We start from the raw sequence: 18,542 nt of genomic DNA on the forward strand, positions 1-18,542 counted from the left end.
GGTCTTGACATCTGAGACTTTGGATCTTTTTTCAATTACTTATATGAATTATCCCTTCAGTAAAAAGTAGGATATAGAAGGTATTATAATAATCCTATGTGGAAATCACTAGAACACTTTTCCTTTTCCCATAATTTGTCAAAATATTGTAAGTATTCTTCCATTTCTGTTTCCAAAACACAAAAGCACTTTTTCAGAAAGATATATGCACACCAGTGTTTACTGCTTTCCTGACTACAATGACCAGAATATGGAAACAACCCAAGTGTCCAAGAGCAAATCAGTGAATAAAGAATTTGTGATACAGAAGGCCAGAGAGATAGTTCAGGGGTTAAGGCCCTTGCCTGTCATGTGGCCAATCTGAGCACATGTTCTTGAGCACAGACAAGTAACTCCTGAGAATCACCGGGTGTGGCCAAAAAAAAAATGTTTTGGGTTGTGGTATATGAACAAAATGGAATATTATGCAACTATAAAAAAGATTAAATTGGGACCGGAGTGAAGTACGGTGGGTATGGCATTTGCCTTGCACATAGCTGACCTGGGTTCAATCCCTGGCATCCCATGTGATTTCCCAAGCACTTCCAGGAGTAATCCTGAGTGCTCAGAGTAACACCTGAGCATTGCTGGGTGTGGCCCAAAAAGAAATAAAAGGAAAAAAAGATTAAATCTTGCAGTTTACTACAGTGTTGATAGAACGGGGGGGGGGGAGAGGGGGGGCACGGGCCTGTAAGTCAGAGGAAGGACAAATGCCAGATGATATCATTCATCTGTGGCTTATAGAGAAACAACAAAGGACTAGATACTACTGAAAAAGGACATATCCTTGACCTTGGATTACAAGGTATTAGCAAATTTTGGTGGGGAAGGGCTGGGAGGAGGTGGACTAGATGTGACATTAGGACAGAATTAGCAGGACCAGAGAGCTTATACAACTGGGAGGGTGCTTGCCTTGCACACCACCAACCCAGGTTAGATCCCCAGCTTTCCATATGGTCCCCCGAGTACTGCCAGGAGTGATTCCTGAGTGCAGAGCCAGGAGTAACCCCTGAGCATCCTTGGGTGTGAGCCAAAAGAAACAACAAATAATGACAGTGGTAGCAGGTCTCGGGCACTTGGGTGGCAGGTGAAGGAAAAGTAATTTTGTATATCAAGACCATGACTGTGTAACACTATTGTAACACTCTAGTAACATATAGTTTAAGAATGTATTAAAATGGTCCTGAGCAGTAGTACAGCCTATAAGGATCTTGCCTTGCAGATGGCCAGCCCAGGTTTGATCCCCGGCATCCCAGATGGTCTCCCAGAACCACCTGAGTGCAGGGCCAGGAGTAACCCATGAGCATCATTAAGTGTGCCCCCTGGTTTTATTTTTTTGCTTTTGGGGTTACACCTGGCAGTGCACAGGATTTACTCCTGGCTCATGCACTCAGGAATTAGTCCTGGTGGTGCTCAGGGGACCATATGGGATGCTGGGAATCGTACCCGGGTCAGCCGTGTGCAAGGCAAATGCTCTACCCACTGTGTTATCACTCCAGCCCCCTGATTTTTTATTTTTAATAAATACAAGGCCAAAAGGATATAAGATACTTGTTTTGCATGCTGCTACTTTGGTTGACCCTGATTTGTTTCTGAGCACTGCTGGGTATGCCACCCAAAATAAAACAAATACATATTCTAGGTACTTTATATATTCTAGATATTGTATTACACAAATTTTGGATTTTTCCTTCACCTTCTTGTTTGTTTTGTTTTGTTTTGGGACCATGCCCACCGCTGCTCAGGACTTATTCCTGGCTTTGTGCTTAGGGATCACTCCTGGTGGGACTTAGGGAACTATATGGGATGCTGAGGATTGTACTCAGTCAGCCACATGCAAGGCAAACCTATTGTACTATTGTACATGTACCTATTGTACTGTCACTCTGACCCTCCAATCACTTCTCTGTTTGTTTGTTTTAAGAGGGGCTCCTTAATGCTGCTACACCTAGGGGTGCTCAGGAAGCCAATGTACCAGGAATTGGGCGTTCGCCTTTCACGCAGCCGACCCGTGTTCAATTCCTCCGCCCCTCTCGGAGAGCCCGGCAAGCTACCGAGAACATCCCGCCCACATGGCAGAGCCTGGCAAGCTACCCGTGGCGTAGTGGATGTGCCAAAAATAGTAACAATAAGTCTCACATTGAGAGACGTTACTGGTGCCCGCTCGAACAAATCGATGAACAACGGGATGACAGTGACAGTGACAGTGACCCTGTACATTATAGCTCTAACACCTTAAGTTAACTCCCAGCTGGGCCCCTTCTTTTCTTTCTTTCTTTTAGCCATACCTGATATTAATGGGGCTAATCCTGGACTTCTGGCTCAGTGCTCAAGAGTCGCTCTTGGCACTGCTCAGGATCATGTGGTGCTGTGGCCAAGGATCAAACCCAGGGCTTCTGCATGAACTACCTCCCAGCTCCTTAAACCACATTGAACTTAATTTTATTTAAACTTAAAGGCAAGTGGTGTAATTCGGTGCTAAATTGGCTTGCCTTGCATGTGTGCCATCCTGGTTTCAATCCCGAACACTGCACATACACACACATACTTGAACTTGAGTATTTCCAAACCATCCTGTCAACCTTGTTCTTTGAATTTCGTCTCGTGCATTTCAGTATATAGACTCCAGGTGCTTATGGTCTCAATCTTGTCATGCCCACAGAATGACAGGGTGGCCACTCAGTTGGTTATAAGCATCCGTGTACAAGGAGACAAACGTCTTAGCAGCCTGCGCCGCTGCTGTGCCCTCACCCGCTATGATGCTTCCAAGATGAGCAGTGATGCCTTTGCTCTCATCCGAAACTGTAATACATCAAGAATCCAGACTGAATGGTAAGTCTCTTTCTAGTTATTTTCTCAGCAGATGCTTGTGTTCTGTTTTGGCTCTGTTCGGCAGGGATGGATTTTTTCCTGTGACCCTGGCTAGCAGGAGATCTTACAGAGGGGAATGATCATGCACAAATGGAAAAAACAGTAGCAAGCCACAGGGCTAGCTCAAAGACCTGGCTCCACACTTTGCATCCCGATTGCTTCATCCCTGGCAGCACAGGGTTCCCTGAGTGCAGTTGGATGTGGCCTCCAAATGAACAGAAACCAGAAGCAACCCTAGAAGCAAGGCAGCTTGGCTGCACTTGTGTTCTAGTTCCTGGGGTCTTTGAAAGGTGGAGTGAGCCAGTTCTGTCCCTGCCTGTATCAGCTTGCTGTCATCGGGGGGATGGCTGGTTGTCCTTGGAGTGTAGGACTCAAGTTTCAAAAACAGATTTCAGAACTGTTCTTTCTAAAAAGCGTCTGGGACTGGAGCAATAGTACAACAGGTAGGGTGTTTGCCTTGTACACTTTTGATTCCTGACATCCCATATGGCCCCCTGAACACCACCAGGAGTAATCCTGAGCACAGAGCCAGGAATGGCCCCTGAGCATTGCTGGGTGTGATCCCTCAAAGAAAGAAAGAAAGAAAGAAAGAAAGAAAGAAAGAAAGAGAGAGAGAGAGAGAGAGAGAGAGAGAGAGAGAGAGAGAGAGAGAGAGAGAGAGAGAGAGAGAAGAGAGAAAGAGAGAAAGAAAGCAAGCATCTTCTGGAGCTGGTGGAATAGTATAAGTGGATAAGGCACTTGCTTGCACATGGCTGACCTGGATTCGATCCCTGCCACCCCATAGGGTTCCCTAACTAAGCACCACCAGAAGTGATCCCTGACTGTAGAGCCAGGAGTAAGCCCTGAGCATCCCCGGTATGGCTCAAATCTTACCAAATAGGGGCTGGAGCGATAGCACAGCGGGTAGGGCGTTTGCCTTGCACGTGGCCGACCCAGGTTTTATTCCCAGCATCCCATATGGTCCCCTGAGCACCGCTAGGACTAGTTCCTGAGTGCAGAGCCAGGAATAACCCCTGTGCATTGCCAGGTGTGATCCCAAAAAAAAAAAAAAGGAAAGAAAAAGAAAAACCTTACCCAAATAAATGAAAATAAAAAGGCATTTTCTATGATTGACAGAGATTGCTTAATAGGCTGAGTGTATGTTTTGCATGCAGGAATATTGGGAGCAGTTCCCAAGAACAGAGCTGGGAGCAGCTTCACAAATACTACTAGGTGTAGCCTAAGAAATAAAAGGGGAAAAAAAAGTATCATTTGGTAATTCCTTAGTGCAGAAGCAGGAGTAAGCCCTAAGCACTGTTGGGTATGGCCTCCAAACAGACAAAAAATATCATTTGGTAATAAAGGTGGTAAGAAATCAATGGTAGTAAGAGTCATATGTATAAAGTCCACTGGTGTAGCACCAGTCAACAGACCGATATGACTGGAGTGTGTTGATTTACTATCCAGATATTAGAACCCTTAGATTATGTAACATAGCTTGTTATATTGAAAGAAAGCATTCCAAATCCACAGTTTCACGTTGTTTGCTTGTAGATCTGTTCTGACTGAAGATTATCAAAAGTTAATAGTAGTTTCTGTATTTTTAGAAAAGCAGTAACTTTTTAGAGGAACTATAGAGTATAGACAGAGCTACAGTTGGAGTCTTTGTTCTAAATTTGAGTAATTTATTTGATTCTTCTGGTATATTTTTAAATATTAAACAATTTTATGGAATCAAGTGATAATTTTCTAATATGTTCACATAACACTCAGTCAATAAGCAGACTAACAAATACTACCACCAATGGCATAATACATATTGGCAGGTAAATATCAAGTTATCTATTTATAAGACTGTCTCCAAACATGAAACCAGAATATAGATACTGTCCATAATTTTAAAACAGCATTTATTTTTTTTCTGATGTTGTCATCTTGTTTTTGTTTTGTGGCCATACCCAGTGGTGCCCAACTCTTACTCTTGGCTCTGTGCTCAGGGATCACTGCTGATGGACTCAGAAGACCATATAGGGTGCTGGGGGTTGAACCTGAGTCAACTATGTTCAAGGCAAGCACCCTATCTGCTATTCTCTCTGGCTCAGCATTTACTCTTTATCTCATTCAGGGACTGAGCTGCATTTAAAAGCAAGTTTTGTCTGTTTGTTTTGTTTTGTTTCATTTTGAGGCCATATCCAGTGATGCTCAGTGGCTTTTCCTGGCTCTCTACTCAGGAATTACTCCTGGCAGTGCTCGAAGGATTATATGGAGTACTAGGGACCCCATATATGGGGTGGACCCATGGAGGACAAGCACTCTATTTGCAATACTGTCTCTCCAGCCTCCTGCAAGTTTCATCTTCTAAAATTCAACTCATGTCAAAAAGTTGGGTAGATAAACTGACCAGCCTTTAGTCCTAGATCACCAATATCTGCATCACCCAAGGAGCTTGTTAGGAAGGCAGATTCTGTGCCCATCACAATCTCTGTACCAGTCTGAGAACTACTGCAGTTTTGATTTCCTCTACATTGAATCTATAACCTGGTGCTAGCTTTCTTGTTCCTTACTTTCTGAACAGGTCCCCTCCTCTCACGATGCTTTTTCTCTGTACCACCAAATTCTCTACCTCTGCTGCTCCTTCCTGCACAGACATCACTACCTTCTTGAGCAGTGACTCAAGTTCTCAGCTAAAGAGTTCTGAAGTCAAGACCCCAGGAAGTGGCCCAGCGGTGACATCTAACAAGAAAGCAGTCAGTTCTCTGGAATCATTCTTCCGCAAAGCTGCAGAAAGGCAAAAAATCAAAGAAACTTCCCTTTCGTCACTGACTGCCACCACCCAGACTGCCATGAGTGATCCACCATCTGAGCCCTTACCGCCTTTCCAAACCAGCCTCGCTGCAGAAGCTGTACCCTCCTTCAATCAGAAAAGTCTGAATAACCCTTCCGTAGTCATCCTTGCCCAGAGTGTGTTGTCTGGCCCTACTGTGCCTACAGACTGTTTTCCAGCAGAGAATCCAGGTTGTGTTCCTGTCAGTGAAGAGCTGCTCAAGCCAGGCCCCTCTAAAGCAACTCCTGCAGAGATGAGCTTGGTCCTGAATAGCCCAGGCACACTTGCTTCAGATTCCAAGTTGGCTCCGGCAGTAGCTCCAAAGGCAGCTACTCCCCCACATCTTGCAACTGCTGAGGACCAAGTGCCCTGTGAGAAGTGTGGCGCTCTGATACCTGTGTGGGAGATGCCGGAACATGCCGACTATCATTTTGCAGTTGAGCTGCAGAAATCTTTTTGGCGACCCCCCTCCTCAGCCCCCCAGGCAGTTCCTACCAGTTCTCCTCAGAAAAGAACTCCTAAGAGTCCTTTGGCCTCTAGTAATAAACGTCCAAGGCCTCAGGGGATGCAGACATTGGAATCATTTTTCAAGCCATTAACACACTAGCATTGCCCTCAGGCTTGCTGCAAAGTCCTAATATTCTAAAATTTAAAAATTCAACTCTGCACTTCTTAAAGGATATTCATAACTATAAATATTTGAATTTTAGGATTCTGAATGCTTATGAAAATTCATTGAATTTTTATCCCTTGAGGATAAAATCTAGATTGTTCACATCATAGTTGCTAATATGCTCTGAAACTATGAATGTTTTTTAATTTTTTGTTTGATTTCGGGCCACACTGACAGTACTCGGGAATTACTCCTGGCTCTGAACTCAGGAATTACTCCTTGTCAGAGATCAAATCCAGGTTGACTGCATGCAAGACAAGCACCCTACCCACTGTACTTGCTCTCTGGCCCCTAAAACTCTGACATTTTTAATTGAAAAAAAGTTTACATTAGATGAATTAAAGAACTCATCTCTTCACAGGCTGGATTCAAATCCCATTGCCAATTGAGATGTGAAAATTTTTATCTTTATTTTTTTTATTTTTTATTTTTTTTGCTTTTTTGGGTCACACCCAGCGATGCTCAGGGGTTACTCCTGGCTTTGCACTCAGGAATTACTCCTGGCGTGCTTGGGGGACCATATGGGATGCCGGGGATTGAACCCGGGTCGGCCGCGTGCAAGGCAAACGCCCTACCCGCTGTGCTATCACTCCGGCCCCAGAAAATTTTTATCTTTAGAGATACAATTGCTTTGAAAAAAAAAGTTTAAGTTTAGAAAAAAAATTGGAGAGCTATATCTGGCAGTGCTCAGGGATTACTCCCAGTATTGTGCTCACGGGACCATGGAATGCTGGGAATTGAACTTTGACCTCCCACTGGCAAAGGGAATCCTTTGAGCTCTCTGGATCCTGTGTTTTGTTTTTATTTTCGGGTTGGCAGCGTGCAAGGCAAGCTCCTTACCTCTCCACCCCATTCTCTTTCTGGCTGCCTCCTCCTGGAGATCTCTGAGCACTGGGCCAGTAGTAAGCTCTAAGCACTGCCAGGTATGGCCCAAAAACAAACAAAAAATAGGGTGAGATCTAGGCCAAATTGAGTCACTTTCCTCATTTGAGAATAATGCCTTAAATGGAAAAGATTGAGAAAGATGTTTTTAGGGTTGAGGATATTCCAGAGGTGAAGCATATTTCTCATGTGTATAAGGCCCCAAGTTTGATTATCCCACCACAAAAGGAAAACAAACAATGGTGTACTTTTAAAGTTGGCACTGAAAGAGAACTGAGTAAAAAAAAGTCAACCAAAAAAAAAAAAAAATCCTTCCAGCTCTGTGACTGGGCTGGTTTAGTATTAATCTTTTTTTTTTTTTAATTGAATCACCGTGAGATAGTTACAAAGCTTTCATGATTGAGTTTCAGTCATACAATGATTGAATACCCATCCCTCCACCAGTGTACATTTTCCACCACCAATGCCACCAATGTTCCCAATATCCCTCCCTCTACCCGCACCTTATCCCACCCCTGCCTCTGTGGCAGGCACCTTTATTCTTACTCTCTACTTCTGAGCATTATGGTTTGCTATACAGATACTGAGAGGCCATCATGGTTAGTCCTTTGTTTATTTTCAGCATACCTCCCATCCTGAGCAGTCCTTCCAACCATCCTTGACTTAGTGGTCCCTTCTTCATCCTAACTGCCTTCTCCCCCAGCACATGAGGCAGGCTTCCTGCCATGGAGCAATCCAACAAGCCCTTGTCTCTACTGTCCTTGGGTGTTAGTCTCATACTGTTATTTTATATTCCATAGTATTAATATTCGACCAAACTGTAAGCCTTGAAACCCTGAAGTGACATGACTAATTTTGGGCAGGTTCCTGTACACAGAAGCTATTCATTAAATACTGAATTTCATACCACTAAACTAGTTTTAATACAATTGCAGTCTCTTACATTTTGTTCTGATGTAAAATGATATTGTGACTGAACTAGTCTAGGAGCTGTTTGCACTGGAGAAGCCATATTCAGAATGCAGCCCCACACTAGAACCTGCCATTCAGAGCCTGGTTTGGAGACGAAGCATAAGTGGAGTAACAAAATTTCCCAGGATGTATCTTTGAGGGTTTTGTTTGGGGATGGGCCATATCTGGTGGTGCTCAGGTGTTACTCCTGGTTCTGTGCTCAGGAATTACTCTTGGAGGTTCTTGGGGGAGCATATGTGATGTTAGGGATTGAACCTGGGTCTGTCACATGCAAGGCAAACACCCTACCCACTGTACTATCTCTCTGGCCCCTCCAGAGTGTATCCTCAAGTTCGAGAAACACTTAAAAGATATCAAGGATAATAGTCCTTTAAACCCTAGAGTACAAATCTGAGTTTTTTTCTGACTTCAGATGCACAGGTACATTTACCACTTCCTTTTTAAGTGACTAGTGTTGTACTTAGTGTTTTGTGCTTGTCTATATTTATAGTACTATGCTGATCTCTATTCTTAAAGGTGGAAAGTTGGAGCTTTTTGATTTTCAGTTTTGGTTTCTGGCTTCTCTGGTGTGGGAAGCCCTCTTGAAGTGTGTAAAGAACTCAGAACAGTGTACATTTCCCCCACATAAGCCAACGGCTTGATTATAAATTAGTATGTATTGTTTGAAAAGCGGAATGTTTGAAAACCCATAGGGCCTTACCAGGAATTTTCTCAAAAAAACGTTCCACCAAATCTATAGTATTCACTGTATATATGACCCTTTCTAGATTTGTGTTTTTTAAATTTATTTTGGAAGGTTTTGGGGTCACTCTTGCCAGTGGTCAGAGGATGATGGGGTGTTGGTGATAAAGCCTGGGCCTCCTGCATCCGGAGCATGTGTTCCTACCCGAAGTACTACACTCAGACCCCTAAATACTAAATGTTCTATGAACGTAGCAAAGTGGCTGTTTCTGGAGATCTCTCATTAACTGAGATGATTTTTGAAACTCTTTATTTTGGCCTTCCGAGCTATGCTGGAGGTCATCCTCAGGCTCTGCATGCCAGGCAGTGCCCTCCAGCCCTTAGTGCTAGTTCCAAGAAAGAAAGGGGGGGGGGGACAGAGGAAGCAGTCTTTTCCTTTGGGTGCTATCCATATCAAGTGGAACCAAATTTTAACACTTTGAGTGGAAGGAGATTAGTCAGACAGAAAAGCAGTGTAGAAAGCTGGTTTTATGAGACTCCTAGAAGGCCAAGATGTGTGGCATGTATGTGTGCATCCCCATGGGATGCCAGTGGCTAACTCACCTTCTGGTTTATTTATTTATTTATTTTTTCCTTTTGGGTCACACCCGGCGATGCACAGGGGCTACTCCTGGCTCTGCACTCAGGAATTACTCCTGGTGTGCTCAGGGGACCATATGGGATGCTGGGAATCGAACCCGGGTTGGCCACATGCAAGGCAAACACCCTACCCGCTGTGCTATCGCTCCAGCCCCCGCCGCCCTTTTTTTCTGAGGACTGCCAATGATGACTGCATGGTAGCAGTGTGCAGGTGGAGAGCACAACACGAGATGCTGAGAGGTACAGTAGTACTGTTGCTGAACATGACCTTTTCTCTGCTGTTTGTCAGCTGTACAGAAGGAAGTGAACTGCTTCGTTCTCAACACAGGAGGAAGTTCTTTTACCACAGGTTTCTTAGTAAAACCAATGATACTTGAAAGCAGCTGAGCTTAAGCGGTGGGAATGCTATCAATACCTTTGAGGTAGAAAGCTCCCTGGGATCTGGGTCATGTTTCTTACGCCTTTTACAAAGATAATATAAAAAATATAGTCCCTTTCTGCAGATGACTTTAGTCTGGGTCTGTCCCTCCCCATGAAATATGGCAATTGAGTAAATACTTGCCAGTTGGCCAGGTGGCACCCAGCTCCAGGAGCCAGCTTTAGCCCATCTAAACCTCTCTCCAGATTATTTGCATTACTAGGAGAAGCGTGAGAACCAAATGACCAGGTCTCTACATGCTACTCTTAGTTCCTTAACTGGCATGCTAGTATCTTAACAGGACAGGGAAGCAGCAGGTTACTTAACAATGGCAACCATTTAGTCAGGGAACTACTTGGCGAATGTGTGGGGGTTTCCTCTACCGGCTGGAGAAGTGTTGCTTTCACTTTCTCTTTTGCTCAGAGAATGAGGCAAAGCCGTTCAGAATTTCAGAATGCTTGGTCACAGCGTTGGCACACTGATGGCATGTGGGCAGCAAAGGAAGAAGGGCAAATAGGGACCAGATGAGTTTCTCCCCCTTCTGGTCGGACTTCTGTCTGGGTTTCACATGTCTCTCCAGCTTGGGGGGTAATGGAGCCCGGGGTCTCCGAGTCTGTGTCTTAAGACCAGCACAGTATGTTCAATAAAACTTTTATTCTGTACAATATATATGTGATTTTAAATATGTATATATATACACACTATATATATACATATGTGTGTATATGTATATATACACACACATATATATATATGCAGAGACACATCAACCAACAAATCCCTGAGTCCGTGGAACCCAGGACACTATGAAGGGAAAGGAGGGACTCCATCCCCTAAACAGTAGGAAATATGGCAACTGCTCTCCCTTCCCTCCAGGTTCCCTGCAACAGAGGGAAAGGGATAATTCACTGCAGATTATGAAAACAAGGGGACTTACATGGGGGCTGGAAGTGTAGGTGCAAGGGCGTCAGGATGGTGAGATGTGGGTCAGGTCCCCAGCCACCAAGCTGGGGGAAAGTGAAACATACTGTTTGACCCAATACTAAAACCAACGTCATTGCAGAGATGGGGCTGGTGGACAAGCAGCTGACCTGGTCAGCCAAGCCTGAGCTCGGCAGCCCCATGCCTGGGCCAGCAAGACAAATAGCACCTGTGGGGCCTTTACAGCAGAAACGGGACATGGCCCTCGAATGAAGGGAAGGGAGACTGGGTCGAGGAGCAGGCTTCCTGTCTCAGCACAGGGTGGGAACACTCATTCACAGTTCCTGTGCCACTTCTTCCAGGCTCTGGGCCATCTGAGGGCCAGGAGAGATGTCTTTTGTCCAGAGTTGGGTAGCAACAGGCAACTTACATGGCCATAGAAGAGGTAATGAAAAGGAGTGCTCTCAAGACCACCCTGGTGGCTAGGCCAGTGCCTTAAGTCCCGGGGCTGAGGTGGCGGTCAGCTCCTTCCAGCACAGGCCGCAGGGGTCACCAGGATTGATGAGTCCACCAGGTAGACACGCAGCTGCCGAAGAGTGCCCTGGCATCTCCCTCAGGGCTGCCTCTCCCTGGCACGCCAAACGTGGCACCTCTCTAGAAAGCTGGCTGGGTGCGAGTGGCAGAGGGCATGGCTCTCCCGAGCCTATTAATACACAGTCGCCAGCGGGGGCAGCATGCCCGAAGTCACCTTATGTATTGTAGGGACAGCAACAGAGCTGGGCCTGCTGCAGTTGTTCAGAAGCCCATGTTGGCCTGGGCCTCTCCAGCAGCGATGGCTTGCACGTCCGTGACATGGCCAATGCCCTTGGTGACACCCTCCCGGAACAGCAACTTGGCACCCACCTTCAGGTATTCTGGGTGCTTCAGGAAGCGGAAGCAGACCACTGCCTTTTCTCCTGTCCGAAGCTTGTCCTGCAGCAGAGGGTGGTCACTGGCCCTGGCCTATCCCGTTTGCTTTCCTCCCTCTGGGTCGTATCCGCTTTTTCCCACCCCAAGTGGGGGCTCTGTTCCCTCTGTGAGATCTATGCCCAGATTCGGGTAGCAAGGGGAATTCTGACTTTTCCCTGGGAAAACAGGTGTGGCCGGGTCCCCCGCTCACCTTGGCATGGATCTTCTCCACCACTGCCGTCTGACGTACGTTGCCCACGTGGACGGTTACCTGGAAGCCTCGCCGGAAGGTGGTGGCATGGAACAGCAGGACTATCTCTGCCTCGAACACTGAGCAGATGGTGGGGTTCATCTCGGGGCTCACCATCACCATGCCCTGGGGAGGCAGTTCCCAGACTCAGGCAGGACAGGTCTCTAAGTGGTCATCCCCAGACCCTCCTCCGCTCTTCAACTTTCTCTTCCTCCAGGACCAAAGAGCTGAACACAATATCCCCCCGCCACAGAAGACAGCATCGAGGGCTGGGGCAGATGGGTATGCAGGGGCCCCAGGTGCCATCCTTGGCACTGCACGGTCCCCTGAGTACTGCCAGGAGTGACTTCTGAGCATGGGTGTGATCCAAAAAAAAAAAGCTTGAAATTTTCCTCTTGGAGGGAGCCCCTTCTATGTTCTCCTGCCCTTTTGCTGCATTGCACTTTGGGGGCCCTGGAACCTCTGGTCGGCGCTGGCTGTTTCCTAGTTAGCGGTCTGCACTTGCTGAGAATTCTAAGTCTTTCTTTCTTGCACCATCAGTCTGGGCACCCAGTTTCTGGGGGTAGAGACCATGCTTCTTCCGGTCCCAGGGGTCAGTCTCCAGCCCGCCCTCCCCCCTCACCTTGCGAAGCAGCGCTCTGTCAAAGTCCCCCAGGGCCAGTGTGGCGGCCTGGCCGGCTCGCAGCACCCGGCACGCAGAGCGGTTCCGCTGGATGCTGCAGACCCTGAGCTCCAGGAAGCGGCCGTCGTCTGTGGGGCCCACCACCAGCTGGTCCCCCTCTCGGCAGATCCCACTGTGGTCAGGTGGCACGGCGTCAGGCGAGGCTCTCCGCCTGCCACCTCTGCTCAGGTCCCCCCCGCCCCCTTTCCCTTCCCGATGGGGTCCATTGGGTAGGGAAGGCCCCCCCTGGCAGATTGTGGCCCTGAGTGCCTGCAGCCCGAGGGCAAGGGCATAGAGCCCCTGGGATGTCGCGTCTACACTGGCACAGGAAGGGACCTCTCTTTCGGGGGCCTGACAACACTTTAGGTCTCTTCCTTGGGCCTGGGGCTCCGAGACACCCCGGAAGTAGCCATCCTTTTTGTTCCTTCCCTTTTTGTTCCTTGGCTCTCCTCAGTGAGCAAGCCTGTGCGCTTGGGGGGCTCCTCTGACTCCTGCGCTGGGGTGGGGTAGGGGCAGGCAGGGCCACTCACCTGGACAGGGTCCCTCCAACAACTGTCCCCACCTCCGGGACCGTGTAGATTTCATCCACCTGAAGCCAAAGAAACTGCTATCAGTGTCCTGCCACGCAGCCCGAGCAGCAGACATGGGGGCAGGGAGGGGCGAGGAGGGGGTCCACAGGTGGCCTGGTACCTGGAACTCGGTCAGCTGCTGCATGAGCTCCTCCTGCTCCTTACTGTTGGTGAGCGGCGGGAGGATGTTCAGAAAGACTTTGAGCAGATCCAGACTCTCTCCAGACACGCTGGACAGTGTGAAGATGGGGGTGACACTGCAGAGGAGAAGGGCGGGCACATAAGCAGTTCCCATGGGGAGCAGAGGCAAGCGCCCAGGCAGGGACAGGGGTGTGTCTCAGGAGGATACCCTTTGCCCCCCGTCTCTGCTGTGAGCACCCCCCCCCAACCAAGGGAGAGGTGGATGCTCGGCACTGCCCTCACTGCCAGGGTCCCGGTCAGGTGGGGGAGCCTCTACCAGACACCCAGCGCCCCAGGGTCAGTGGGGCCGGGAGGGGGGAGGGGCTGTCCCGGGCTGCAGGGCTTACTTGGGTGACTGGGCAAACTGCTGGGCAGCAGTGACGGCATCGTCCTCAGAGGTGACCAGCATGGGGACCTTGTGGCAGCCAGGCTGCTTGAGGACCCGCTCGAGCTGGCGGACGGTCCTCTCCACGGTGCTCCTGGCACACAGGTCCACCTTGCTGACCACGATGAAGAAGGGCACTTTGAGGGCCAGAGCCAGCCCCAGGTGCTCCCGTGTGGTGCCAGCTGCCTCCAAGGAAGAACAGGGGTGGCGGGAGAGAAAGCGTGAGAGAGGTGGGTGGGTGGGGCGTGCACACTGAGCGCGCAGGTCTGGGGCGGCCCCAATCCGGCCCCCGCCAGGCGTGCGTACCAATGCCGGTGTTGGCGCTGACAAGGAGCAGGGCGCAGTCAGGGCAGTAGGAGGTGAGGCCGAAGATGGTGGTGTGCAGGTACTTGTGGTGGCCGGCCAGGTCGATGAAGGTGATCATCTTGGAGCTGCCCTCGCAGATCTCTTCTGCCGTCCGCGAGTCGCTGTAGTTCACCACCTGGCCCAGAGCCCAGGGTGCTCAGCGGCCCTGGCCAAGCCCCCCCAGCCTGGAAGCACTCCAGGCCCACAACCAGTCCGGGCAGGGTTCTGCCTCTCACCCCAGGGCTCCCACAGCTGAGGGGCTTCTGCGGACACCCCGCCGCTCTCTAGGGAAGGGGGAGAGCTGAGCAGAGCCCTCAGGGCCTTAGCCTGCCCCGCGGCCCCGGCCCCTCGCCTCTAGCAGCCCCTCCTGGGCCGGGCCCGCGGGCCCCAGGGAGTGCATGCACCTCGCCCTTGCTGTTGAAGCCCAGGATCTCGAAGCTGATGCTGGAGGTTCGGCCAGACTGAATCTCGTGCAGGTGGCGGAAAAGATTGAGCCGTGCTCGGCCCCGGCCATTGTCCAGTTCTCCCTGGGTCAGGACGCCCAGCAGAGTGGACTTCCCGGAGTCCACATTCCCCAGGACGGCCACGCGGAGGTCCAGAAACTGTGGGTGAATGGCCACAGGTGAGGGCATCCACCTCCTCCCCCTCACCACAGCGGGTGGGCTGGGGGCCAAGGGAACGGGTTGGGGAGGCAGGAAGCCGGGGTGCTTACCTGTTGGTTATCGGGGACCTTTCGGACCAGCACCTCAGTGATCTTCCGGGGCGTGTCGCTATCATAATCCACCTCTCGCTCCCGGAGAACAGTGATGTCTGCCCCTACTCTGTCACGGCAAGGCCACACAGCTGCCACTTCACCCCTGCACTCTTCCCCCCAGCCCCGAATGTCTCCGGGCCCATGGCCTTCCCCCCGTAGCTCCTGGCACCTCACAGCACCTCCTCCCACTGTCACCACCACCCCACGGCGTGGCACCCACTCGACATTATCTTCCAGCCACGGGCAAAAGAGACAAAGCCAAGGTCCGGGCTGGGAGATGGCACAGCATTGGGGGTGGCGAGCATGTACCAGCCTTGGTTCCATCTGGCATCACATGTGCGGCCCCCCCCAGCATTGTTAGATATGGCCCTGGAGCCCCCTTTATTGAACCACTAGCCTGGTTGGCTGAGAATCACCAGTAGCACCCCTGGACTGCCCTGAGCACTTGGGTGTCCCCCCAACTCCCCTGCCAGCACTATCTCAAAAGCTAAGGTCCACAGCAAGGGCGCAAAGGATGCCAAGGGTCCCCCCTTTCAGCCCCCTGTCCAGGGGCCCGAGTGAGACCCTCGTACTTCTCTGCCATCCGGTGCAGGGTCTTGAGAGAGGCCCGCATCTCCTCCTCGGCCAGCCCCACCAGCAGCCCATTGTCCTCCACTCCGATCTGGTAGACGGCCTCCCCGCGGCCCTCCTGCAGCCGCCACTTCATCTGTGTCACTAGGTGCTCGAAGCGGTACTGGGACGGGTTTACCAGCTTCAGCTATGGGGGGACGGTGGGAGCAGGAGGCCAAAATCAGAGCCGGGGCCCAAGTCCCCCAGGGCACCCTCCACTGCCATGACCCCCCCCCACCCGGCCCCACGTGGGTATCCATTTCCCAGGTGAGGTCCAGGGCCCTTATCCTGAGCCAACAGCCCTACGGTGCCTGGGGACATCACCCACTGCCCTCCAGCACAACCTGCCCCTCCCCAGCCCAAGACTCACTTTATATTCGATGTTTCCATCTTCAGCCTGTAAAGAAACCGGGCTGTCACCATACCAGCGGACCAAAACCCCCTCCAGGCCCAGGCAGCCGAGCACCTCAGTAGTAGCGGCTCTGGCAGGTGCCGCCCAGGGCGACCAAACCCTCACCCCAGCCCGCCTGGCTCCTCAGAAGGGCCTCCAAGTGCACACTCTCGCCCGGCATGGCCAGGAGCACAACCAGCTTGAGCGCTGGCCAGCAACTTCATCCTAGATGCAAGATCGCCCCTTCTTCCTCCCCAGGGTCTCCAACTGGTGCCCTCAAAATCTAAGCCTCCTCTGTGTCCAGGCTGCTGGGTGGGAAACACCATCTCCTTCCTCCCTTCTCCCCTCGGCTGATGTCATCTAGAGTAAGAGGCTGCCGTGGGCTCTGGGCCAGGGCCATGGGTGAGTCAACCGATGGCCATTCTAAGGCCAAGAGACAGCCCAAGGGGCAGAAGGACAGGGCACCCGAGCTGGAGCGGATACCAAGCAGAGAAAGCCAGATGCGAAAGGAACTGTGATGTGCATCTCTGCCCCCTTCCCCTCCACTGAACGCACCCCACAATCTCCACCGCTTCCCTCTGCCAGGTGACCCGGCACCAAAGCAACCTGTTGCCTGATCCCTGCCCTCCTGGGTGCCTGCAAAGCACGTTTGTGTGGTTGGCCTCTGCACCCTTTCTGTGCGACTCCTCCCTAGCCATTCTCTTTTTCTACCCTCTCCTGTCCTTAATTCCAGCCCTTCCTGGCCTCCGGCTCCCAGGCCCCAAAGGTCTTCATCCAAAATCTTCATCTCATGGAATATAAAAGAAGCCATTTCCCTCCAAAACCCACCTTCCTTTAAAAAGAAAAATCGCTTTTCCCAGGGCTGGAAAAATGGTACAGTGGTAAAAGTCCAGTGGGTAAGGTACTTGCTTTAACCCCAGGTACCACATATGGTCCCGTGGGCCCCTCCAGGAGTGACACGTGAGAAGAGTAAGAAGCAGTAGATTACACGCTGGGAGCAACCCCACCTCCATTCCTCCAACCCCCTCACTCTCTGGAGATGCAAGAATTAGGATAAAGAACTTCAGAAAGAGTGGCACAGAACTGACAGGATCCCAAAGTCTGGTCCCTGGCCCAGCAGCATGAACATCACCCAGGAACTTGTAAGCAGCTCTGTTTGGCAGGGACACTTTGGGGACACTTCTGCGGGACTCAGTGAGAAAGCCTAGGGCTGGGGTGGCAATCCAGGTGAATCTGGTACATGGTCGCTCCGACAGACCCTGATCTACTCCTGCCCTTTCCCAAGAGATACAAAGTAGCAGCTATTCTCTGCCTTAGGGAGTGTCCGAGTGATACGAAGAACTGTCCCCACTTCCTCATGGACAGGCAAAGGGCGGAGGACTAAGCCTGACGTAGTATGTGTGTGTGTGTGTGTGTGTGTGTGTGTGTGTGTGTCCGTCCCCGGGTGTGTCTGTTGTGTATGTGTTTGTCCCCCATGGCGCGCACTCAGTATCAGGGACCTAAAGTGGCTCTTTTCCCGTTTCCCCCGCTTTCCCTCCCGGACAAGTTCAACAAACTGCCCTTCCTCACTCCAGGACGGGCCTCGAGGCTTTTGACCCTGTTCTTTCCAAGGCGAGAGGGACATGGGATGATCAGGACGACCCTGGGGGTCTCTCTCATCCCACTCTACCCCCCACCCCCGCGGGGCGAGGGTCCGGACTCTCTGCTGCTTCTCCCGGGGGTCCCGGGACCGGAAGGGGGAGTCTCTCCCGGGGTCTCGGCGCCGGAAAGGGGTCCGAGCACTCTCGGCGCCGCCTTCCTGGTGTCCCGGGAGCTGGAGGGTCTCCTCTCACTCCGCCCCTCCTCCGCTGCTCACCTCGGGGGGCAGGTACGGGGGATTGTTGGCTTTGCCCCCTCGGTTCCTTCCGTTCTTCTTCTTCCCCTTCGGGCCCCCGCAGCCGCTGCTGCCGCCGGCCCCCCTGGCTTTGAGGGTTCCGCCCACGGCAGGGCCCCCTCCGGGCCGGCAGCAGCCGCCGAACAGCTCCGAGACCCGCGAGTCCATCCGCTGCCGCCGCCAGCCCCCCGCCCGGCCCCTCCCCCCCGCCACCGCTACTGCCACCGCCACCGCCCCTACTGCTACCGCCGCGTCGGGCCAGCCGGAGGGGAGCGAGGTGGGGCCCTGCTCAGGCCACGCCCCCACCCGCCCCGGCTCCGGGCGCGTCAGAAGCAGCCGCGCGGCGCCACGGGACGTGGAGTCCTCACGCCCGAGATTTCCGTCGGAAACTATGGAGATCGAACTACAACTCCCAGGAGGCAGCGCGGCCCGGGGGCGCGGGCGGCTTCGGGGCTTAGACCACGCGCGCGCCTTTGCGCGCAAAGGCCTAGGGAGATGTAGTTCAGTTCTTCAGCGGCTCGCTTATGAGTGGGTCTAAGGGCCTCGGGCAGAAGTTTTAAAACCCCGCGATCTGGGGGGGGGCGGGTGGGGGGCGTTAAGTCACTGGAAGCAGAAAGCTTGCACCAGAATCAAGGTTTCTGGACTTTCTCGATTCCCGATTCAGTCCTTCCACTCGAT

General features: G+C 51.4%; 2 protein-coding genes across 4 annotated transcripts in view; one reads left to right on the top strand and one right to left on the bottom strand.

Annotated features, from left to right (window-relative positions):
• Window positions 1-8,182, top strand: part of POLH (DNA polymerase eta) — a 45,269-nt gene extending 37,087 nt beyond the window's left edge. For 2 of the 3 annotated variants that reach the window (XM_004605821.2, XM_055135702.1), the window contains 2 exons: window positions 2,702-2,871; window positions 5,465-8,182. In XM_004605821.2, coding sequence (XP_004605878.1) covers window positions 2,702-2,871; window positions 5,465-6,320 — 1,026 coding nt within the window. In that variant the 3' untranslated portion in view covers window positions 6,321-8,182. The remainder of the gene's footprint in view (window positions 1-2,701; window positions 2,872-5,464) is intronic. The other variant, XM_055135703.1, reaches the window with a different exon arrangement.
• A 2,435-nt stretch (window positions 8,183-10,617) lies between these two features.
• On the bottom strand, window positions 10,618-18,072 carry GTPBP2 (GTP binding protein 2). The gene is made up of 12 exons (XM_004605822.3): window positions 17,847-18,072; window positions 15,971-15,997; window positions 15,564-15,748; window positions 14,950-15,058; window positions 14,642-14,839; window positions 14,199-14,373; window positions 13,855-14,074; window positions 13,449-13,584; window positions 13,289-13,347; window positions 12,720-12,891; window positions 12,059-12,223; window positions 10,618-11,871 (listed from the first exon to the last, which is right to left on the bottom strand). Exons 1-12 carry the CDS (start codon window positions 18,030-18,032, stop codon window positions 11,695-11,697), a joined length of 1,809 nt encoding a protein of 602 aa, XP_004605879.1. The 5' UTR covers window positions 18,033-18,072; the 3' UTR covers window positions 10,618-11,694.
• Between the last annotated feature and the right edge of the window lie 470 nt (window positions 18,073-18,542).

The sequence above is a fragment of the Sorex araneus genome, chromosome 4 (genome assembly GCF_027595985.1).
Source record: "Sorex araneus isolate mSorAra2 chromosome 4, mSorAra2.pri, whole genome shotgun sequence".
Classification (NCBI taxonomy): Eukaryota; Metazoa; Chordata; class Mammalia; order Eulipotyphla; family Soricidae; genus Sorex; species Sorex araneus.